Source organism: Pinus tabuliformis, chromosome 6 (genome assembly GCF_031772625.1).
Source record: "Pinus tabuliformis cultivar Carrire ecotype Pingquan chromosome 6, CPIR1, whole genome shotgun sequence".
Classification (NCBI taxonomy): domain Eukaryota; kingdom Viridiplantae; phylum Streptophyta; class Pinopsida; order Pinales; family Pinaceae; genus Pinus; species Pinus tabuliformis.
In genome coordinates, this window is record NC_142292.1 from 886,780,361 (window position 1) to 886,805,773 (window position 25,413).

Genomic DNA, 25,413 nt, shown 5'->3' on the forward strand with positions numbered 1-25,413 from the left:
TGGTCGTTGCTTCTTGTTGCACACAACTCCTTTGGATGATGCAAACATTGCAAGACATTCAGATCACATGTATTCCACCTATCTCCATTCTATGTGATAATACAAGTGCCATCAGTATTTCAAAGAATCCAGTGATGCATTCCAAGACCAAGCACATACCCATCAAATATCATTTTCTACGTGAACAAGTGCTTGAACAAAAGGTCAAATTGGAGTATGTTCCCTCCAAAGAACAAGCTGCTAATATATTCACCAAACCACCACCCAGAGAGACATTTGAATATCTCAGGCAGAAGCTAGGAGTAGTCGATGCATCATCCTGTTGTCAAAACTTATCTGTTTCAGAGAAAAGTGGTTATACGCGAATTTCATGAAGCGTATCCGCATACATACGCTAGTTTCTGTGGGTACAGTGGCATATATGTTGGTTAAAAAAAAGCAGTGGGGCAGACTCAGGATGAAAGGAGTCTGATATGGGTCTGACACGGATCATCTGGCACTGGTTCAAGGGGAGCATATACTTCTAATAATACATTATTGGCATTATCTTAAAAGATCTTGGTACAAATTCACAGTTGTTTTTGCTTCAGGTGGAATAGGTTCAGGGCGAGATCTTAGTTGCTAGTATGGCTAGTGATTCACAAATGCTGCTGATGATAGTTGTTGATGACTATCATGGTCTTGTTTTAGATATTTGGTCTCTATGTCATGTATATCTTTTAATGTCAAGGTCATGAAACGACCCATTTTGTTTCCCCACTATGCATGGGATGGATGATGTAATGTTTTTGTTTTGACATGTATAAACAATTGGTATATCCCCACTTGGTTGGGTGGATGAGTCAAACTTGGTATATCCCCACTTGGTTGGGAGATGGATGTATGTATGAGTCATTGGTGATAGGAAGGTCATTTATGATGTATGTATAGAGTCATGTTCTTTTAAAACATCCTTTTTGCAGACCTTGCTTATATTCAGGGGGAGCATGGACTCTAGCATGGAGCTCTTCAGCATATCCGAGAATTTAGCATGTACTCAGGGGGAGCATAACCCTTTGCCCTTGATGACAAAGGGGGAGAGTGACTTGGGGTTGCCATCAAGTCCAAAGGGGGAGATTGTTGGCATTATGACACAGATTTGGCACTATGACACAGGTGTTGTCCTTGATGGCAACTCACTCAGATGACAGATCACAGTTCAGACTCACAGAATGAAGAAAGAGAGGTATACACAGGTTCCCCATTGACCAAGCCGCGTGTACACACGGGTTCGCAGACCAAAAGGCGCGTATAGCGTACACACGCACTTTCACGGAAGGAAAGGCGCGTACATGTTGGAAAACTTAGTTTTGGTCCGTGGTATTTGGTCCATGGTATTTTGATCCATGGTATTGGTCCAAGGTATCTTGTCCGAAGTGTTGACCCCAGGTATTTGGTCCAAGGTATTGGTTCTAAGTGGTTTTGGTCCATGGTATTGAGTAAGGCCTAAGACTATAAAAGGAGGAGAAGATCATTAGGAAAATGTACTCAAGTATTGAATATCTAATGAAGAGAAGGATCTAGAATACAGGTTATTGGGTGATGGTGCATAGTTGGATCTGAATCAAGGATGAATCTTAGCGCTTGATGAAGGATAAGATCTAATGATGGGTCAAGATCTTAAGGCTTGAAGTGAAGTATCTTTGTGTGATTTTGATCTTTTATCTGAATAACTAGTGTATGTTGTAGACTGTAAATATGATGATCTGGGTATAACTGAAGTCTGGAATTGTTGTAAAGATTAAATCATCATTTATAAATCTGTACGCACCAAAATGGATGGAAGGGCTCCGAAAATAGTGATTAAGGGGGTGGCACCTTGATCTCCAAGCAAATGACCTGTGGTGCTCCCAAGTAGCTATGGGGGCACAAAAACATCCTCATGGGTCTCCAAGTGGATCAAACAAGCCCGTATCCCATCTGTAAGGGCTAGAGCAATGATACAAGCCCTTCCTTTGTCTCCCATGGTGAGACACATCCTCATCTAGGCCATGGAACAACTGCCAAGTGTGTGGTGCAAGTGTGCAGTCGTCTAGGTGAGGTGGTCCAAGTACATCATCATCATCAAATAAATGGAACACGAGCGAGCAATGAGTGGAGCTGAAGGATCCTCTGATGTGGCTATCTACTCTCTGCTATAGTGGAGGCCCATGGCTCTCTACGCTCATTCTACAAATGCCAATATGACCCTTTGGAGGGCTTGGACCCCGTATAGGGAGACCAAACCCCAAGACGACCCACTTGCAATCAAGTATAAGATCCATGCGTCTCCTCACCTTCTAGTACAACAAATCATCGATGCAATTGAGTAAATGAGCTTACAAAGCATGGAACCAAGAGGACACTTCACAATGGCATGCCTTTCCATAATGGGCTTCAGAACGTACAAGTGTCTCCAAGTTCAAGAAGGAGGTTAACCAAGGACTCTATTAAGTGGTGCCAACCTCTAAGAGAGTGACAAGTCCATGGTACATTCCTTAAGTGGCAGGTGTCATGTGATATAATGATGGAACAGAGTGGGGCATCAATGGAGGGCTCTAAGCCACATGTCACAGTACAAGGGTAGCCATGATGAGGGAAGCCCACACTTGGATGTATGAATGTACGAGGGAGCACTTGTGGTACATGAGTTACCCCGGCCTTTTTTTTCCACCCTTCTTCATATGCCTTTTGCCTTTTGTTGATTTTATACAACTGCCCGGGACTTTAGGAGATGAGAGCATGATGTGAATGATGTAGCAGTGAATACCCCCTTAAGGTTGGGCAGCTCATCGCCCACCAGGGGTTGGGACAATCATGGGTTCTTTAATGATGCAGGGGGCTCATATAGGGGGCCTAGGAACCAGGGTGATGGCCATAATGATAGAGGGTAGAGCTCATGTTAGCTTTTGCCCACATGCTAAATTTGTATGTCCCGACCATCTTTTGCATCTTATGGTACATTTCCTGTTGAGAGTGGCCAAATTATGCTTTTTACTTTCTTTTTAGCTGCATCAACCTCCGGGGCATCGTTCCAGGCCTGACCCAAAGTGTGGACAAGGGTAGGGGGAGGCTAACTCATTGTGGACCCAATGGACAAATGTGGACCTGGATGGGAAATAGGTGAATGGGGTTATAATGAGCGAAGGGGAGCAACATATATGATGTTGGGAAGCGGTACCATGCAACCAATATCGAGGTTTCCCATATAGTTCCACCCCTAAAGCTAGTACCAAATAATGGAGATTCCACAGGACTACGATACAAAGTTAACCATCAAATTGGATGGAGGAGACAGGAGCACAAACCAAGCCCACTCTTTCTGTCGACTCCCCCCACTAATCCATGCCCAAAAGTGTGTTGAAGAATGTAACTAGTGTCGATCTTCGTAATTGTATCAAAAGAAAGAAAAAGAAATTCTATTATTAAATAAATTGACTTATTAAAGCATGGGTTTCATGCTTGGGTCAATTGTTTTTAGGTCAAAGCCTCCATTGAAGGCTTCTAGGGTTTATGTCAAGTGTGTTTGTCCATGTCATAATGTAAAGAACCCTTCTAGGGAATTATTTGTCAAGAAAGAAAATTATTTTAATATAAAATAGGTCAATTAGGCCTCCTCCACCAAGTCGGCCTCAAGCAAGGACAAGTCAGCCTCAAGGAAGGACAAGTCATCCTCAATAGGGGAATTCGACCTCACCAACTCACTATATATTGGAGCAACTCGACTCATTTGGAAGATCATCACACACAAGTTCGAATTGCAGTAGCTGGAAGCAGTAAAATTCAAGAAGGAAGAAGGAAAGGGCTAGCGAAGGAGAAGGAGGTTGTTATTTTGCTAAGGAAGTCGAAATTCTCCCTCTTGTCTCACACGTGCAAAGGAACTGAAGCTACTAGAGGGTCGAAATTCCAGTCTTCAAGTTGGTCTGAAATATTGATGCAGTAAGGTCGAAAATTTGTCCTTGATGCAGTATTGAAGCAAGGTTGATGCAGTGTCATTGCAGTTGATCTTTGAAGGTTGGAAAAACAGTTTAAGGGTTAACTTAGTGGAGGAGGAAGGTTTGTTGGTCTAGGGTTTTGGTCTATCTAATTTGAATTACTGAAGGAAGAGTTCTTGAATGGACTTTCCCCTATATAGGGGTTTTTCCCTGGCTGTGCACCACATCTGGTGTCCTTGATCTTCGTGTTTTGGTTATGGTAATTGCTTGATGAACTAAGATAAAAAGAAGGAGCATAAGAAGGATAATAATAACTTACGAAAACCACAAGTAGTTATCAACAAGAGAAAATATTTCTTCCTTTCTGATTTTCCAACATGATTTCAGAGCTAAGATGGAGAAGAAGGAAAAAGGAAGTTTGAAGGTCTATTGATGAAAAGTAGATTGAAAGAAGGTCATTAAGGAAAAGGATAATATTAAAGGCTAATTCTACTATCTACAGGAACTATGTCAAACTCGATGAAGGGAGAAAACAAATTAGAAGGAGCCTCCAACTAAAGAGCCTGGAAAAAGAGGATAGATCTCATCCTCAAGAAGAACAAAGTTTTGGATCTAGGTCTAGGAAAAGTCAAGAAGCCTACAAATGAAGCAGACAAAGAAAAGTTCAGAGAAACTGAAATCTTGGCCGTGCATTTAATAATGGATGTAGTAAAGGAAACCTCATTCCATATATATCCAACATAGATTTTGCTCAAGAAATGTATGAGGCTCTATCCAAATTACTCACAATCAAGAACATTGGTCAAATTGCAAGCATCAAGAATGAATTAATAACTATTAAAATGACAAAGGACGATACTATGGCATCCTTCTTTATAAGGACATCTAGAATCAGAGATGAACTTCAAGCAATAGATGAAATTGTACTAGAAAAAGAACTTGTAATTACTACTCTCGTAGGTCTATTGAAATCTTGGAGTGCTTTTGCATCAGGGATTAACAGTTGAAAAGATACACCATCACTTGAGCAAATGTCGAATGTGTTGTCGCTTTTAATGGCACCTGTAGCACGAGTGCTTCGGGAGACATAGAAAGCTTCCCAGAGACAACCTCTGGGTTGATTGTAGACCAATGCCCAGGGCATCTTAAATAGAGGAATGCTTGGAAGATTATCTACAGGGGCTTTCGGTGCACTCCAATTGTCATGTTATTCAAAAGATAATAAAAGGGGCTTGGTTCAATCAGTTTTCATGAAGGTAAACTTAAGCCAACATATGGATCCAAATGCTCAGGGGGTAAAATCAGGCCAACCTTAGAGAGAAATGTCTGGTTCTGGTGATCGACACACAACAACGAGCAGTCTTAATATCGGCGTTGTAGTAACATGGAGAGGAGGAAAGAAAGGAGGGAATTCGATGCATAGGGCTGCCAGCAGAATCCTAAGAAACCATGTTCCAGCAGAAATATGGAAGAGGGAGGAGGTGGAATGGTAGAAACAGTGGAGCGCTAATGAAGGTTTCATGCCAGATAGATCATGGGTACCTTTCTCGCCAAACAACATGAGTAAATCTGGGATCACACAGGTACTGCAGGTTAATCAAATAACAGAAGTAAATCTGTCTTAAACACAGGGAATGTTCGCTTATTTAGAAGCCTAGATAAATCCCCGAATCAGAGAGAAACCAACAGCGTGATTACACTATTTCAAAGGGAGAAAAACATATACAGAATGAGATCTACAGAAGAGGAAACGTACTATCCATTGCCATGATTGGAATCACCGAGGACTTTCATTAATCTGCAAAATGAGTCCCATTAACCAGTCCATTTACATTCAGCAATCTACAGCTCAAGTCCCTCATGAACTAGCATTTAGAACCAAAAAATTTGGACCACTCGGGTGCAGAATTCTGGACCTCCTATTAAGTGTTTCTCCCCCTTATTTATACAAAGAAGGGGGGATTTGAATCCACATTTACAAAATATCTCAGCCAAGTGTCAGCTGTCTAATTGACAAGCTGCCTAGGCCTGCGATAGCTCTGCTACCCAAAATGATTTCCTCGTATGTGATTCCGTTCTTGGAAATATAGAAATTACAGAAAAATAGAAAAGAGGAAACCGAATGATGATGGTGGAAGATATTGTCCTAGTGGTTCCTATGAAGGCCCCTGATCAGACCACGACTCTACCACAATCTATCCCTCCTACTGCTTAGTCGATTTCTATCACTTCCGCCTTAACTGCCTGAATCGCTCGTTCTCTAAAGCAGGGAGTGGATCGACTGTGAGTTGCATGTTACAAACTAGAAGTGGAGAATGTCTTGTCAGTCCTTTGCTGTGTATCTAAGTGGAGCCCCATGCTGAGCCATTAATCTTCCTGAGTCCCCATACCTTTATTTACTCTGTATTCTGTTTGATGACCGTGTTGCTGGATATACGCCGAAAAATATCCTCATAGTCCCACTAAGCAAAAGTGAAATAGACGTTTTAATTTTCGTTGATCTAGGTCCTTGATCCGGGCCAATTCAATCTGGGCCATTGATCCGGACTTGTAGGTATCGCAATCGCAATATAGGAGAGGGCCTTTTTACCATTTTTCATAGTGCTTGTCAATTGTCCAGACGCAAAATTTCAATAAAGCATGATACATAAAATATCGCATCTAGAACCAGGACTCGCATATCGCCATAGTAAAGCGAAAAGGGGCCTTAACACTGATTTTATGGTGATTTCCCAATATGTCGGACTTGAAATTTCTCAAAACCATCATATATAACCTTTCAGGTCCATCGCAATTGCAAGTTGGAAGGGAGTTCAGTGGAGGAGGCGGTTATGTTTTGTGCGATTCCCGATTGCGATATCGCAATCGATCAAGGGAGGATCTTATCGTGATCGATGGGAAGGTGGAAATATCGCGATCGACGAGGAGGACCTTATCGCAATCGGTAAGCAGAGAAGGGACTTAGATATGACAATTGGCGAGGAATTTGCGGTATGCAAGGCAGAGAATTTGCGATATCGCAATTGGCGGGGGAAGAACTTTATTCCAGTAGGCGGGAACTTTGCAATATGTGATATCACAATCGCAAAAGGAAAAGGGAGATTAGCAGATATGTATTGCAAAGGAAAATGGGTCGATAGCAATAAAGTTTTGTGGGTCCCAGCCTTTAAAAAGGCCTTCAGTGTGTTTTATGAATGTTTTTAAGATATTTCAAAGGGGAATGAGGAAACACGGCTAGAGTTGGAAATACAAAGGGATTTCGACTAGAGTTAAAAAGGGTCACCGCGGCTAGAGTTTAAAAAACAAAGGGTAAAATGGGGTTTGTGAAAGAAATGAGTTTTTTTAGAGAATATGGGAATTTCTCCAAAACAAATTAGACTGGACTTGTCCTTCCTTCTTTAATCTCCAATTTGCAAAGCACAACAACCTTTTTCAAAAAAGAAGCAAATAGATGCAAATGATTAATCAAACTAAAAATTATTTCTAAGGGTTATCATGGATAACATATGGCTTGGAGGCTAGCTCCAAACACCTCTGTTTTTGTGCCCCCTTTGTACAACTGGAACTCTCTTTTACAGCGAGTGACAACAGAATGCATGCAGTCAAGAAGAAGCTCGAGTATTGTTAGTAAACAACAAGAAGGAGGAAGAAGAAGAAAATACCTCTAATACATACTCTGCTCATCACAAAAAGAAGGGAACCTTCAAAAAGTTCAAAGAACCAAAGAAGAAAATTGACCTATCCAAGCTTGAATGCTACAATTGTCACAAGATGGGTCACTACAAAATCCATTGTCTAGAGAATCCAAGTAATAAGAAGAGAGAAAGAGAAAATGTGAATATTGTTGATGAAGGACCACCAAAGAAGAACAAGATGGAAGAATCTGAAGTCAGACTTATTTACTAGGGATTCTTAGGGACACTAACCCTTGCATATCCTTTTATTCGAAATTTTGAAATGTTTTCCTTTATGTTTTGATCTCTAGAATTTGTAAGTCTAACAGGTCTTGTTAGTCACCATTTTACCAAAGATAAGTATCTTATTCCTTGTCTTATCTTTTATGTTTGGTTTCCCTCTCTTATCAAGATGTGTTTGTATTGTATGCTAATAACCTTTTCTTTATATTTTCCTTAGTTAGGAAAGCCTGCAGAATATAGTTATGTTGAAAAGGAAGCCTTTCAAGAATTGATGTCATAAAAAGTTTGTTAAGGAACAACTCAAGGTATGTCTTAAACTATAAGCTTTGTTATAAAGTTCTCTTCATGCAAAAGGTACGGTCATTCTTCTTTTGAAATTTGCTTTACATTATTGACATCGTTATGTCTAGGGTTTTGAATCATAAAGATTCTTGTTACGATAATTAATCCTTAGATTGAATCTACCCTCATTATATTATTATTGTTGTGGACCCTAAAAGGGTTCACTGTAAAACCCTAAGGGTGTGTCAATATTGATTATGAAACCCTAGTCTACTTAGGGTTGTTGATGAAATCTAGAATTCCTATTCTTTTGATGTTTTGGTATTGTTATGATAAAAACCCTAGCCCTTTAGGTTTGTTGTTAATGTCTATGCTATGTATTGAAACCCTAGATCTTTAGGGTTTGGTGAATTAGGGTTTGTGAACAAAGCCCTTGTAAGTAAGATTCTAGGAATGAAACCCTAGGTGTATATTAGTCCAATCGAAACCCTAGTCTGAATGAAATTGTTGTATACCTAATTTTGATGTATTGATGTTTGTGTCTTGGGTTTACCTAGTAGATATTGTTGTGATATGCTAGTGCATGATTATGAAATCCTAGATATGTATATGTGAGTATGCTAACCTAATTATTGATGCTCATAGTTTGTGAATTCTAGGATTTGTAACAAAACTTTAGTAGAAGATTGATATTCTAGGATATAATGATATTGTTTCCAATATTATTTAGTTTTGTTGATAAAATCTACTATTTGCAACAAACCCTAGTAGAGTCTAACATATAAATTCTGAAAATTGTTTATCCCTTTGATGCATTGTAGAACTAATATCTAAGGCTTTATGTCTCGAAGATGGATTCTAGGGTTTGCAATATATCATAAAAGAGTCTATCATATATCTCTGAAAGTAATATTGAGGCCCTAGATATAATGAGATTGATATCTTGATTGAGTTGCTCGAAGTCTTGATGATGAAGTCTAGGGTTTATGACAAAACCCTAGCAAAAAGTTGATGTCTAGCATATGTGTCTCGTAACTAGGTTCAGGTATTTGATGTCAAAAGTTTGAATGTTTTGATGCTTCCATTGTATTGACATAATTACGAAATAGAGTATTACCGTACTCTAAGGGAGAGATACTATAGCTATTACCTTAGGGCGAGAGGGAATAAGAGAGAAAAAAAAGACTAAAAGTAGGCAAGTGACCCAGACTTAAGCTAAGGCAATAAGGGCAAGACTAAGCTAGTGTCTAGTAGAGAGGGGGACTAAAGCTAAGACTATAGGATAGCCAGGCTGACATGGAGCTTCACCCTCTATGGCTTTCTATAGGCCTATGCTTCTATATATTTGTATTTGGTTGTACTTGCTATTGAAGTTTTGCAAGTACATAATCTTCAAGATGTTGAAGATGTTCGTATAAAACATGATGAAGGAAGTTATATGAATAAGATGACCTTGATGTTGTATGTTGTCGCACAGATTATCCAGGCAGCGCGACAACGCTTAGACTGGGCATTGTCACCTTGATCCCCGATCTCTCCATTTAAGCCGTCTCCCGAGGCTAGGAGGGTAGACCCTATGGGAAAAAGGAAGACCAACTGTGGACCAATTGGGCTCGGGGACACAGCAAGGCAATTTAGTACCTGATTGATTTTATAAATTAATGTACCAATGCCTTATGGAGTTAATGATTAAATGATTATTGCAGAAATATGAACCTTGTAAAACAATCATTTATCGTCAAATAACCCAAGCAATGAAAAATATTCAATAAACTCACAATGCTTTAATAATGATCCAACAATTAAATTTTGTAAAGATTAAATGCTTTAAACAACCATACAATTTAAATGCTAACCAATTACCACTTTCATATAGCTAACTTTAAATAAACATTTAAGTGCATTTAACTATAGAAAAGTGGAACATAGACACTGTTGTCGCGCAGATTGACATGACAATGCTCAGACCGGGGGCTGTCACTCTAATCCCCGATCCCTCCGTTTAAGCCTTTCTCCCGCGGCTAAGGGGGGTAGACCCTGTGAGATGATGAAGACCAACTATCGACCAGTTGGTTGGGAGACACGATATGAATAGCACTAAAATGGATTTAGAAGTTAAAAGACCAGTGCCTTGTGGAGTTAATTTTTAATCGATTAATTATCAAATGCTGAGGAATATAAACCATGTAGAGCAATCAATAAAGTTTAACTTGAACGATGCAAGATATCCAAGATTACCAAAACGAGAGAAGACACTTAAACGACGATCCAGCGTTTAAAGCTTCAAAAGATAGAATTCGATTTTAAATGCTAACCAGATATCACATTTACGCAGCTAAATTTTTTAAATGATCATTCAAGCACATTTAACCACATGCAAATGATAAACATTAATCCCACATCAGATATTTTGAATCTCAAAATGATAATTTTCCGAGAACGACTGGATCCGGCAAAAGAAACTTTTTTATTTTTTATTTTTTAAAACAAAACCAAACAAGCTTAAAATCTAATTTAAAACTAAAATCTGGAAAATCTAAAATCTAAAAAGGATGAAACAATTTAAAATAAAACTAAAAATTAACAAATAAAAGAAATTTAAATTATTTAACTAAAAAAAAATCAATTCCTAAATTAGAAACTAATCTGAAGTCTATTCAAAATAAACTAAGTAAAAAATTCTAAAATCTAAACAAAACTTTTTTTAGATTGATTTCTTTTTTTTTTTTTTTTTTGAAATCTAACTATATGAAAATAGAACTAGGCCTCTAAATCTTTTCTTCTTTTTTTTTCATATTATAAGTAAAAACTAAATTAAAATCCAAATAAAATAAATCCTAAACTAAAATATAAATCAAAAGAAAACCTAAATCTAAAAAATCTAACGAAATGGAAACGTAACTGATATTCAAATGCATGTGCATATATGATATAACAAAAATTTAAAAAAAATCTTAATCTAATTGACTGGGCCCAAAAAATCTAACGTGTTTAAAACACAAAAAGAAAACTTTCAAAAGGACCGGCTATGTCTCAGGAAGAGACTGCGACGAAGAGAACGAAGGCTTTTCGAAAGGAGTTACCTGGCCCGTGAAACAAAGACAGCATACCTTTGCAGAAAATTGTATATCGACAAATTTTTGGTTGCCACCCGCGCTAAAGCCGTGCCTCGTCTGGTCTACACGAAAAAGGGCGTGATCTCGTACAGAAGATTTTGGCGGCGGAAATGAGTGTTTGCAGGTTATTTGACGGCGTGGAAGCGGACTTCTGAGAAAACGCGTGGATTAATGCTAAGGTCGGCAACTACACCGATCCAACAACTGGTTTAGATGTGCCAAACAATCTGAGCAATGCCGCCGTTTGACATTTTCATGTGTTAGAGCCTGTGTATCTGTTTGCCACCGTTTTGAAACCTCCAGTGACCGAAATCTGATGAAAGCAACGAGCATTGAAACCTGGCTCAGTCAAAACGCGATTTCCTGGGCGTTTTCTGAGAGCTCTCACGTATGAACGCAGCAAAAATTTCGGTTTGGTGCACAGTCGACGGCAGTGGAGAAATGTTTAATCGTGAAAGAGTTTCAGTCAATGCCCGCACGGAACGCTCACGTGAAATACTTGATCCCTCCTTGTCGTTTTATGCTCTTACGCTCCCAGTACTCTGGGCATTTCTGCATTTGAATAACTTCGATTTGGACTGGATGCTGCCTGGCGTTCACTGGCATTCGCTGCTAAATCCGCAGGCTTGCGGCTTAATAGACCAGACGACAGGCAATTTCATTTTGAATGGCGCAAGGGGTGGAAGGAGTATAGTGGATGCTGATATGCCGTCTCTGAGAAAGCGTATCAACAACTTGAAACTGCATACATATTTAAATCCACCTCATGCCACTGTTTGATACGTGAAGTCACGCTGTATATGCACAAAAATTTATTGCATTTAGATTTAACAAATAAAGCCTGCGTCCAAAATTTTAAAGGAAATGCCTGCGGGCCGATCCTGGGCAGCTGCAAATAAAAAAAAATAAAAAAATAAAACCCTAATTATAGAGCAAAAATTGAAACCCCAAAAACGGCTGATTAATTTACAGATTTTGGCCCCTTTTGACAGCCAGATTTAGCAATAAGAGCATAAGTATTTTAAAGAACAGAAATTTCAGATTTTCACTGTGAAGAACTTCAGAAAATCTCTCATGCAAATTAAAAAAATAAACTGAATGATAGACCCAGGATCAAATCCAACTGGGCTCAGCAAAAAATTCTTGCGGGAGTTGGCTGGTTCAGCCGAGAACTTCCCCTAATGCCCGACAGTCTTCTTTAGTAAGAGTTTTCCTGCACAGCTCACTTCAACCATCAGTAAAGAGGGCAAAAATGTTGCTAGGTCTCAAAAAGTAATGGAGATACCTGCCATTACTTCAGAAACCGTAACACCACTCAAACCCTAGCAAGTGAACAAGATACCTGTGCTCACAATACTCTACAATAAGCTATTATTAATGGCTGAAAAATAAAAAATGCAGAAAATTAAACAATCTCACAGCATTTCCAGAGAGTAACACCAGCTAGATTTGGACCCCAAAGTCTTCTTTTATTAACCAGAAAATAGATTACAAGAGAGCTTCTTCAGTACCAGACTCACAGATCCAATTGATCTGAAATGACCCCTAGCACCCTATTTAAAGGAAATGATCCCAACGGCTAGTTCGAGTGATCCATGTCGAAACGATCTCGACCGTCGATGAGGATCAAGACATCTCTTAATCTCATCCGTCGAACTTATTATTAAAAATAATATTTTGCATGCATTCACTCAAAATATTATTATTTTATTATTTAGGGCTTTTTTGCATTATTTTATTATTTTTTATTTATTTCATTTTTTAATTTTTAATTTTTTAATTTTTATTTATTTTATTATTTTATTATTTTATTTATTTTCTTAAATGGATCATCGAACTAAGCCTTTGGAAACATCACCTAGGACCTAGGACTTAGGACTCATGAGGGGATTAAAACATTTTCTAACCCTCAAGACACATTACATCATGACTTTTACAATTTACATCTTAAGGGGACAAACCCACTTAATACAGACCCTCATAAACCACCCAGTTCTGCGACACGACTATAATCTAGCAGATTAACACACTAGGATTCTCCTAAAGTTCTAATGACAAAATGCATCCCGGCTTTGGGGTCAGGTTGAAGGAAAACTCTGCCGATCATGGATCGGTGAGACGAAAAACCTTCCGGGACGTAGATTACCACTAGAAAGTTAGGTCCACCTAGGCAATTTACATATACAACTCATATCTGCTAAGATTATTTACAATTCATACATGCAGACTGGGTTTACATTTAAAATGATCAAGCTGTTGATGACTGTAGGATGGCACGGACACGTCGATCAGGTGCTACCCATTTTTGCCAAGAAAAGGGGGGGTGCTGCATGGGTAGTTGACCGGTAGCGATCAACATCTGGCTCTACTTGGGGACACGTTGCTGCTTGCAGGAATGTGAGAATCCAGAATCTGCATCCATACAACACAAAAATAAGTAGCGTCCATCCAAAAATCATCATATACATTAAGCACAAGAAAGATAAAAGCTCTTCATTTATTAACTATCTAGAAAAGTAAATCTAATCCTAAAACAAAAATGAAAATGCGGAAAAAACAAGGAGTAGGGTTAGAAATACGATACAAAAGATGCCCCGTGGCATCAGATGTGTTCAATATAGTGTATACTGAGCATTTGCCTGCTTTCAGGCAAATCTGTCGGCTGCTTGTCGGATGTGCCATGTCCAATTCTGCATATGGTAGGACTCTTTCCTATCCGAAAATCAAGCTGCTCGCGGCCGTCTGATGCATCAAACCTTCTTCTCATTTTCTTTCTCTTGTGCTTCTTCTTTCTGGCAGGTTGAATTACTGATGACCTGGAACTTTCTGTTTCAAAACTATCAGATGAAGTATGCGTGATATGTATTTCTTTATCCTGCATTTGATCTTTGTTGTTTTTAAGTCTATCTGGATCACCTTCAATTAACCATCTTTCAATTGAACCAATGACCTCCTCATAATAAGATGGAACTTGTTGTGACAAATGAGAAGGCTCCTGATCTGTTGATGTCCCCTGGTTTCTCTTATCCTTTGACCATTGTTGAAACTTTTGAACCTGTATTTTAATGGCATCCATCTGACTAGAGTGTTCAACCTTTATAGCACTGATTTGTCTGGCATGATGTTCTTCCATGTCTTTTATTACTTTATCGTTATTTTCCTTCATGTTCATCAAGCAATGCTGCATGGAATTTATTTCTTCTCTATGATTTGCTTGCATGTTAACCAACTGATTATTATGATTGAACGTCATGATAGTCATTTCTTCATCCATAGTTAATAACTTGTTTCGCATAGAATCAATTTCCCTATCATGATCAGCTTTCATGGTCATCATATTTTCTTCTAAGCCTGACATTTTGCTGTGCATGAATCTAATTTCTGTTTCATGACTAGTCTTCATGGCCTCAATTTCTTTAGTATGCTGATTTTGCATGATCTCCATCTCCCTATTACGTTTTTCCAGGTGGGTGCATAAAGTTTTGACATCATTGATATAATTAGTTTGATTGCTTTCCATATTTTTCACAAGCGTCATTAGATCTTGTATAATTTGTTTTTTCTCCTCCTTTTCATTGTCATTTGTCCCTGATTTTCCACTATCATGAACTTGGTCTACGATATTTCTGGTGGATGACACATTCTGATCTTGAAAACTTTCTTCAACAGTTGGACCTTTTATAAGATTACTTTCTTTCTTTTGCACAATTTTAGGGGCAGAAGGCACGCTGTTTGGATAACCATATCTATCTTTAAAAGCTTCGACAATGTCTTGTAAAGAAGTGAAAGAATCCTTAGGAAAATTGTTAAACCAATTCAAAGCATCATCTTCTAAAGAAAGGACAAATAGACGCATTTTGATATCTTCATGATTAAACTGAGGGGGTCTACAATATATGATCATTATGCGAGTAAACAAGGCTAGATGCATTCTAACAGCGATTGAATCACCACCCGAGAAAATAGGTAATTTAGGAATGGCCTCTTCCGGAAAATCATGGAGACGTTCAGTAAAACGACATGGCTTAAATGAATAATCCATGATGAATGATAAGGGATTAAAAGGATGATAGAACTAGATATCTGCTCAAGAAAATCAATAGATGAAAGAAGTGGAGTCGCCACTTGAACAATGAATCTGATTCTAAGATCCAAAAAGGAATCACAAGCAGATATGAGGAAGGCTTCTTGTCTGGGAAAAATGAGAAAATGGAGTCGCCACCCGAACAAGAAACAAACACAAGAGATGCTGCTGATATGAGATGAAAAGATGCCAAAAATATTGAATCCGCCAGCTCAACTGAGAGATGAGAGATGAGAAGATGAATGTCGATGAAACTCCAGGAACAGGAAAACTCTGTCCCCGGCAACGGCGCCAAAAAATGTTGGCGTTGCCGGGCCAGATGAAAAGATAAAAATGAGAAGGATGATTGTCGTTGAAACGCCGAGAAAACAATTTCCCCGGCAACGGCGCCAAAAAATGTTGGCGTTGCCGGGCCAGATGAAAAGATAAGAAATGAGAAGGATGATTGTCGTTGAAACGTCGAGAAAACAATTTCCCCGGCAATGGCGCCAAAAAATGTTGGCGTTGCCGGGCCAGATGAAAAGATAAGAAATGAGAAGGATGATTGTCGTTGAAACACCGAGAAAACAATTTCCCTGGCAATTGTTTTAAACGCGTTAGATTTTTTGGGCCCAGTCAATTAGATTAAGATTTTTTTTAAATTTTTGTTATATCATATATGCACATGCATTTGAATATCAGTTACGTTTCCATTTCGTTAGATTTTTTAGATTTAGGTTTTCTTTTGATTTATATTTTAGTTTAGGATTTATTTTATTTGGATTTTAATTTAGTTTTTACTTATAATATGAAAAAAAAAAAAAAAAAGATTTAGAGGCCTAGTTCTATTTTCATATAGTTAGATTTCAAATAAAAAAAAAAAAAAAAGAAATCAATCTAAAAAAAAGTTTTGTTTAGATTTTAGAATTTTTTACTTAGTTTATTTTGAATAGACTTTAGATTAGTTTCTAATTTAGGAATTGATTTTTTAGTTAAATAGTTTAAATTTCTTTTATTTGTTAAGTTTTAGTTTTATTTTAAATTGTTTCATCCTTTTTAGATTTTAGATTTTCCATTTTTATTTATTTTATTATTTTATTTATTTTCTTAAATGGATCATCGAACTAAGCCTTTGGAAACATCACCTACGACCTAGGACTTAGGACTCATGAGGGGACTAAAACATTTTTCAACCCTCAAGACACATTACATCATGACTTTTACAATTTACATCTTAAGGGGACAAACCCACTTAATACAGACCCTCATAAACCACCCAGTTCTGTGACACGACTATAATCTAGCAGATTAACACACTAGGATTCTCCTAAAGTTCTAATGACAAAATGCATCCCGGCTTTGGGGTCAGGTTGAAGGAAAACTCTGTCGATCATGGATCGGTGAGACGAAAAACCTTCCAGGACGTAGATTACCACTAGAAAGTTAGGTCCACCTAGGCAATTTACATATACAACTCATATCTGCTAAGATTATTTACAATTCATACATGCAGACTGGGTTTACAATTAAAATGATCAAGCTGCTGATGACTGCAGGATGGCACGGACACGTCGATCAAGTGCTACCCCTTTTTTCCAAGAAAAGGGGGGGTACTGCATGGGTAGTTGATCGGTAGTGGTCAACAGACACCACGAAAAATGCTAAAAAATGAATTTTCAATTTTTTGTTAAGCTTTTTAAAATTTTTAATTTTTATATTTTTTTTTCAAATAAATCTAAATCTAAATAAAACAAATAAAAGTCTAACTTTTAGATTTTTAAAAAAAAAGGATTTTTATTATTTTTATTTTTTTATTTTGATTAAAGCTTAAAAAAAAGACAAAAAAAATCTAAGTCTAAATGAAATAGAAAATAGGCAAAAGTATAACTAAACATAAACTAAAAAATTAAAATCTAATCTAAAGCTAACACCTAATGGTAAAAATGAAAATCGAATTTTTTACGTTTTTTATTTTTTTATATATTAAAACATACTTTATATAAAAAAAAAAAAACTAAATATATGCTAAAAACAAAATCTAACTCTAATCTCTATCTCTACGCATATACATATGAAATAGAACTAAGTCCAAACTAACGCATATTACATTTACAACATATAAAAAAAATTGAAATCGAAATTTGAAGCTAAACTCTAAAGTATGTAAATAAAAAATTGAAAAACCCCTTCCTCTTTCCCTTTTTTTTTTATTTTGTTGATGGCAGGTCCACGCGAAGGAAGGCCGAGGGCAGGTTGCAGCGACGGGTGAGGAAATCGGCAGTTCACGCAGAGAGAATGAGAGGCTTGGACCAGGTTAAGGATTGATAGCGTGGAGCAACCAATGCAGGGAGCCACGGGTTCCAATATTTGTTTGCAGGTTTGCGTGAGAGCTGGACGGCGGGCAAGGAGGGTTTGCAGCTGAAGACTTCAACAGCTGAAAGGAGCTCTGGCAGGGATGATGAAGGGTCGGGCAACAGTGAAAATAGATATGCGTAGAAGGTGAAGGAATACGATAGCAGAGGGAGCTGTTCACCAGCGAGGAAGAGTGAGTTTGCTGCAGGTGAAGTTGTGGGCAGCGTAGAGCTGGAAGTGAAACCGTAGAGGAACAGCAACGACTGCGTGAGGTTTTTTTTGGTAAATCAATGGAGAGAGCAGCAATGTGTAGGAAGGTATGAATGCTGAGGTGTGGGCAGTGTGGTTTCTGATTTTATTTGCAGGTAAGAGCTGCGTTTGACAGTGTGAAGCTTGGAGCAGTTGGACAGCGTATAAGGCTTTGGAACCAGGCAGCAAATGGATCGATACAGATGGTAACGGATCTGGAGATGGCGAAGCAGCAAGGGTTTTACCCACTTCACAATAATAAAAACCCCAAATAGCATAACTATACCCCTGCAGAAAAGTAGTTATGAGGCCAGATCTTACCCTCCAAGGCCTAGATCTGGCTTCAAGATTGAAGCTCACCTTCAAATCTGCAACCTGTAACCTGCAACCTGAAAACAATGAAAACAAACAGCCAGAACCTGAAAATGCAAAAAATAAATGAAACCCAAAAAACCCTAAGAACCAGCTAAATAATTAAAGTATTTACAAACTGAAGGCTCTACGTAGCCAGATTTATCATTATGCCACAGAAATATTTTCAGAATTTTAAACTTAATGTGAGGTGCTTCAGAAAACCCTTCATGCATCTGCAACAAAATTCTAATGATAAGCCTGGGATTAAAACTCGCTGGGCTCTTTCAGAAAATGCAATCCGGGAGTTGGCTGGTTCAGCCGAGAACTTCCTCTAATGCCCGGTAAACTCAAAATCAAGGATATCCTACACAGCTTAAATCAACCATTAACATAGAGGGAGAAAACAACAGTAAAATTCAGATCAAATGGAAATACTTGCCATTATATTTCAGGAATTAAACTATCGTTCAAACCCCAAAGATTAGACAAGATACCTGTGTGTAAATCAATCTTCATCAAGCTATCATCAATGGTTGAAAATAAAATTATGCAGAACAATAAAACATCTTACAGCATTTCCAGAAGAGTAACACCAGGAAGATTTTCAACCCCAAAGTCTTTCTTTATTGCACAAGAAATGACTACAAGAAAGCTTTCTTTAGCACACGACTCTAAGATTAAATGATATCAAATGACCCCTGACACCCTATTTAAAAGAAAATTTCCCCACGGCTAGTTCGAGTGATCCATGTCAAAATGATCTCGACCGTCGATGAGGATCAAAATCCCTTTTAATCTCATCCGTCGAAATTTTTAAATGCATTTTAATATATTGAAAATTTAAATTTTGCATTTATTTTCTCAAAACTTTGACTTTTTATTATTTTATTTTATTTTTTAAAAATTTATTTATTTTTAATTTAATTTTTTTATTTTTAGTTATTTTTTATTTTTTAATTTTTTTGTTTTTTTTTATTTTTATTATTTTTTTATTATTTTTATTTTTTTATTTTTGGATCCTCAAACTTAGCCTTTGGAAAAATCACCGAGGGCATAGGACTGAGGACTTATGAGGGGATAAAACATTTTCTAACCCTCAAGACACTTTACATCATGACTTTTACAACTTTACATCTCAAGGGGGAAAACCCATTTGACATAGACCCTCATAAACCACCCAGTGTTGCGACACAAATATAATCTAGCAAATCAAGTAATTTGTAATAACCTAACCAAATAGTTAGGATTATTTCCAAATTACTTTTACATAGACTCGAAGTACACTAGGATTCCCCTAAGATTCTAATGACAAAATCCATTCCGGCTTTGGGTTAGGCTAAAGGAAAACTCTGCCGATCATGGATCGGTGAAATAAAAAAACCTTCCGGAACATAGATTATCACTAGAAAATTAGGTTTGCCAAGGCAATTTACATACATGACTCAGATATGCTAAGATTATTTACAATTTACACAAGCCGACTGGGCTTACAACATAACATGATCGGGTTGATGATGACAGTCGAATGGCACGGACACGTCGATCAAGCACTATCCCTTTTGCGAAAAAGGGGGTGTACTGCTATGGGTGGTTGACACGTAGTGGTCAACATTGTAAAAAGGAATGAAGCCATGAAAGGTTCTCCGATGTTATAGAAGAAGGAAGTGGTTGATCTCCCCAAGTTAAGAGGGAGCATGGTTAGAAGAAAAGAATACATCTCCCCAGTTGAGAGGGAGGGCATATTATGATAGTCATGATGAATATCTTATAGAAGAAATCAGAGAATGAATAGATCTGCAATATATTGAGGATGTCTTGGTGTTGTTGAAGAAATGAAAAGCTTCTGAATATTTGAATATAAATAACTAAGTGGCATCAAGATGATTAAGAGCCCCGAAGGTTTGTGTTTACTTGTATATGTATATTTGAAAGTTTATTACTGATTGGGGTTATGTTTGAATAGGTAAATCTCTCTATAAAGAAGGAAAAACACTTGGGAAGCATGCTTGGACAAATGGATATATCTAATTTATTAGGGAGAGATGAAGCATCTAATAGCAAATGCTTGGGAGGACATCCGGTTGGCCTATGTGTTGATGTCTCGATCACAAAGAGGGAGGGTCGTGTTGGTCTGGGAGCTCTGACCTTAGATACACACCAAGATCTCTAGGTTGATGGTTAGCTAGTAAGCCTTATGGTACCTAGATTGGCTGAAAGATTTAGTCCATCTTAGTCCCACCCGGATAGATTACCCTGGTCAGGAATCTAGTCTGTAGCACTCAGTGTGTTGGACTCTTCGTAGTTTATTTTGATATTTTCCATGTACCTCTATAGATATAGGTAATTATGAATGCCTCCCTAGTTAAGAGTGAGTGTTGAAGAAAGTAACTAGTGTCGGTTTTCATAATTGTATCGAAAGAAAGAAATAGAAATTTTATTATTAAATAAATTGACTTATTAAAGCATGGGTTTCATGCTTGGGTCAATTATTTTTAGGTCAAAGCCTCTATGGAAGGATTCTAGGGTTTATGTCAAGTGTCCTTGTCCATGGCATAACGTAAAGAGCACTTCTTGGGAATTAATTGTTAAGAAAGAAAATTATTTTAAGGTAAAATAAGTCAATTAGGCCTCCACCAAGTCGAACTCAACAAGGGAATTCGACCTCACCAACTCACTATATATTGGAGAAACTTGACTCATTTGGAAGATCATCACACACAAGTTCGAATTGCAGTAGCTGGATGTTGTAAAAGTGTGAAATTCAAGAAGAAAGAAGGAAAGGGCTATCGAAAGAGAAGGAGGTCATTATTTTGCTAAGGAAGTTGAAATTCTCCCTCTCTTGTCTCACGTGCAAAGGAACTGAAATTGTTGGAGGGCCGAAACTGCAGTCTTGACGTTGGGTCGAAATTCTGATGCAGGAGGGTCGGAAATTTGTCCTTGATGCAGTATTGAAGCAGGGTTGATTCAGTATCATTACAGTTGATATTTGAAGGTTGGAAGAACAGTTTAAGGGTTGACGTAGTGGAGAAGGAAGGTTTGTTGGTCTAGGGTTTTGGTCTATCTAATTTGAATTACTGAAGGAAGATTTCTTGAATGGGTTTTCCCCTATCCTTGAACTTCGTGTTTTGATTTTGGTAATTGCTTGATGAACTAAGATAAAAATAAGAACATAAGAAAGATAATAATAACTTAACGAAATCACAAGTAATTATCAACAGGGGAAAATATTTCTGCCTTTCCGATTTTCCAACAAAGTGTCCATGATAAGTAAACAAAAATACCGAACTACACAATGAAAAGCCATACCTTCAGGGTTGGAAGGCCTACCTTCATACATACGATCATAACAGATGGGCGAGGGAGCATATGGCTAGCTCAAGTGGCGGAGATAGTGGCACATCGAGCTATTTGGTGCCTGAAAGGGGCTGCTGGCTGCTGGCTAAGGATCATCTAGTAAAAAAAAATTCTCTTATGAATATCACCCACAGGTGGTGGGTAACAGTCATGAGACAAAGCTATGTAACAACCATGTGAGGCCCTGTAGGCATCCCAAACAATCTAGCAGAATGGTATAACAATCTATGAAATTGTCTGAGAACCAGCAAAATGGTTTGAAAACTAGTGGATCCAACAGTCACAAACATAACCTGCAAGGACAAAAGAATCTACAAAAACAGGAAATAAAAGAAAAAATAGACTGTAATCTGAGCAAAATAACTTACCTACATGTCAATATCCTAAAGATAAGAATTGGTGGAATCATACCTCCAGCAAATTGCTTGAAACAATCGGAAATCTCAAGTGAGTCCTAAGCAAGGAGAAAAATCTGAAGCCAAAATTGTGGACCCCTAGAAAAGCCATGATCTTAAGTTTGTGACAGCACCAATTGAAGTGGACACAAACAATACTGTGAATACAGAAGAATACAAAGCCCAAGAGATTGAAGTATGCAAGAAGAAACGAAATGAACTAAAGTTATAGTGGACAAATAGATTAATGGGACTGGAGAGCATAACATGCCGAAATGGGCAATAGGTAGAGTGCAAAAGTCATTTCACAAGAGTACAAAAAAGACCTGCAGCTAGTATGAAGGAGATTTTTGTGTACACATATGGTACACTCTTCATTGTATTATCTATCTAGACAGGTATAGAAGCAGTGGAACTGGAAAGTGATCATCTTTGGTGAAGTCCCCTAGGGTTATATTTAAAATATACATATTTAGGTAGGTGATCAAGTGTGACCAAGCCCCATTTGAATTATGTACAATGAGATAAGAAAAATAAAATAAAAACCGCAAATTACAGTGATAATGCATAGTCTAACGGGGTCCACTAAGAACTTAGGGGCTAAGTTTCATCACTATAGCAGATAATATCTTCCCTAACAGCAGCTCTGTCTAAACTTTATTTACAAAACTCTGTCCCAGACGCCTGTCCCATGCAAATTATTAATAACAGTATTAATTAAAGAATATATTTTCCCAAAAAAAGGTTTTGAGACTATAGACAAGCAAATAATGGATACAGAAGATTCCATGAAAAGAGAGGCAATGTACCCTGAAAAGCGCTGCTCCAGCACCAACAAGAGTATGGTGAGGAACACCAAAGAGCTGATGTTTTCCTTCCACATTTTTAACAGCCAAATAAAGGTGCTCCTGAACATCCTTGATAGCAACAATCGTTCCTGATGCATTATGCAATAATTTTGAGAACAATAATCTGATTTGAATAGATAAGGATGAAACTCTAAAGAAAAAAATGAAATGAAAATCTATACCATCAGGAATCTTGCATTCCAGTTCATTTTCATCATTTGGCATATATTCACAAGTTCCCATTGTCGGCAAATTACTGGCTTTATCTCCAGAGGATGGTTCAGAGATTGGTGATGTCAAGGATAGCAACATCTGCACATTTCAAATTTCAAACATGTAGAAAGACAAAAAATACATGCATATAAGTCTTTTTTGTTGTGACCTCCCGTCATGAGAATCCCTCAAATGTACAGGCACTTAATAGATACTGCAAAATTCGAATTTTAATACTGACAAAAGATTACATAGATTTGAGGAAACAAAGGAAAGGGAACAGAGTTAAAAAGAAATCATAGGTAGAATCAATCCATCATAAATTGGGCCTAGAAAAAGTTATTATTAAGAGTTCAAACTGTAAAAGAAGGATTTAAATTTTAAACTTTGGTTTTGTGGCTTGTAAAATTTTATTGAGCATCTTTTGGCTAGCCGCAAGCCTTCTTGGCACTTTTTTACCTACCCGCAAGCCCCTTAGGGCCTTTTTTTGCTCTTGGTGTCAAATATCTAACCCTTAAATTGTTTGCAGAGAAAATTGATTTGTTCGAATGGTTTCTCCATCAAGGTTTTGACAAGGAATTTATCATTTGTAGGATAATTTTTGAGACTATTTGTTGGAGAAAGCCGCAAGCTTTGGAGGTCCTTTCTCTCCTAGCCGAGGGCTCAAGGACGGTCGTCCTTCATTTTCAGATATGAACTCTTATACATTAAAGGACAGCTGAATTATTTAAGGATTTAGGGCTTAAAAATTTACAAATTAATCACAATTTTTATAAAATTTAATTAAAAAATTTTGCCCTTTCTCCTTGCAAGGCTGCGAGCTTTTAGGCCTCCTCTTCACGTTGGTCGTCAGCATTCGGAGGTCATTCTTCATTCTTTGAGAGGGCTGTATGCCCTTGAGGGCTGGAGGATTTTCTTTGTCACGTTTGAAGAGGATTCATTGTTATTTGCCTTGCAATTTCATTGTAACTCGAGGAGTGATTTATTTGTTGTTGTAAGGAACTATCACCTATAGCCTAAGTAACCTGACACAGGGATTCGGGATTCGTAGGATACGGGGATTCGACTGTCAGATTTGGACACGTTGACCCCCCAGAACAGGACACATAGGATTCGTTATATATTATTTTATTAAAATATATATATACTAAAAATTAGATATTTCTTACACAAATTCTCATTAATGATACAAATTCATTGATTTCAAACATAGATCTTCATCTAGATGTTAGTTCTACTGTTTACAAAGTACGTTAGTAATATTATAGCATGCATAGTACATACAAAATTCAAATACATGTCACATAAATCATAAATGAAAGACAAGATAGTAAGATAAAGACACTGACAGTTGTAGTTTTCTCATTAAGTCATCAAATCAAAATGTGTTACATAGGTAGTGCAATGCCAATGGAAAATAGAAATAGAAAACATAAAACAACTACAGGTATACAAGCCTCAAAGCAATAGGTAGCCCATGGCTCATCAGTCATCAATCCTCATAGTGATCATCAGAATCAACATCAATGTCTTCATCATCATGGTCACCACTGCTATCCTCTGCATCCTCCTCCTCCCTTGTATCCATAGTCGCATCTGCATCTGCTAGTGTGGAGGATGACCCCTCTAAAATATAATCGTCATCAAATCTAACAAGCTCTAGCATTGGATCATTGAGATCCATGTTGGCCAATGCCAACTCAACACTGTTGTCCAGACTCATATCATCAGGCAAGACATCCCACATCTTTGTCTTTCCCCTCAACCACTCTTCCCTCTGCCTATAAATAAGATGAAGGTTGGTGTGCACATACACCATTGTCTCTGCCCTAGACTGCTCAAGCCTACTCTTCTTCACACTATACAAATTCCCATATGTGCTCCAATTTCTCTCGCAACAAGAGGATGAAGTCACCTGAGAGAGGAGCCTCATGGCTAACTGCTGAAGAGGAGGGCTTGTTGCCCCATGATTTTCCCACCAAGAATAGGGCTTCTTAGCCCCCCTGTCTCTAATCACATCATATCCTGCAAATCGACCAATGCCAGTGGAAAACTCTGCAAAGGCATCCTCCACCTCATTAAGCAATGCTCTATCCTAAAAACCTGCCTGAATGCATCTTTCCTCCACTGTGAGATTTCACCATCCATGTGAGGAGGGAATCTACGGGAAGGTCCACCATTTAGCCACTCATGGTTGTAGTATTTTGGATTCAATGAGTGAGCCAAACAATGTGAAGGTGTGGAATCATCTACTGACAAGAATATCCTATATAGTACCACAAAAGGCCTCTGGTGATGTCTGTTGAAGTTTCTAAGT

The 25,413-nt window shown here is 37.8% G+C and overlaps 1 protein-coding gene across 4 annotated transcripts in view; it reads right to left on the reverse strand.

The window, feature by feature from the left end:
* The window catches only part of LOC149261751 (vacuolar protein sorting-associated protein, putative (DUF1162)), a 528,477-nt gene that overhangs the window by 307,473 nt on the left and 195,591 nt on the right, over nucleotides 1-25,413 (reverse strand). For 3 of the 4 annotated variants that reach the window (XM_089422751.1, XM_089422743.1, XM_089422761.1), the window contains exons 8-9: nucleotides 23,066-23,195; nucleotides 22,845-22,972 (exon numbers count right to left, since the gene is read on the reverse strand). The exons of the other annotated variant lie outside the window; for it this stretch is intronic. In XM_089422751.1, the coding sequence (XP_089278877.1) occupies nucleotides 22,845-22,972; nucleotides 23,066-23,195 (258 nt within the window). The remainder of the gene's footprint in view (nucleotides 1-22,844; nucleotides 22,973-23,065; nucleotides 23,196-25,413) is intronic. 4 annotated transcript variants of the gene reach the window in all.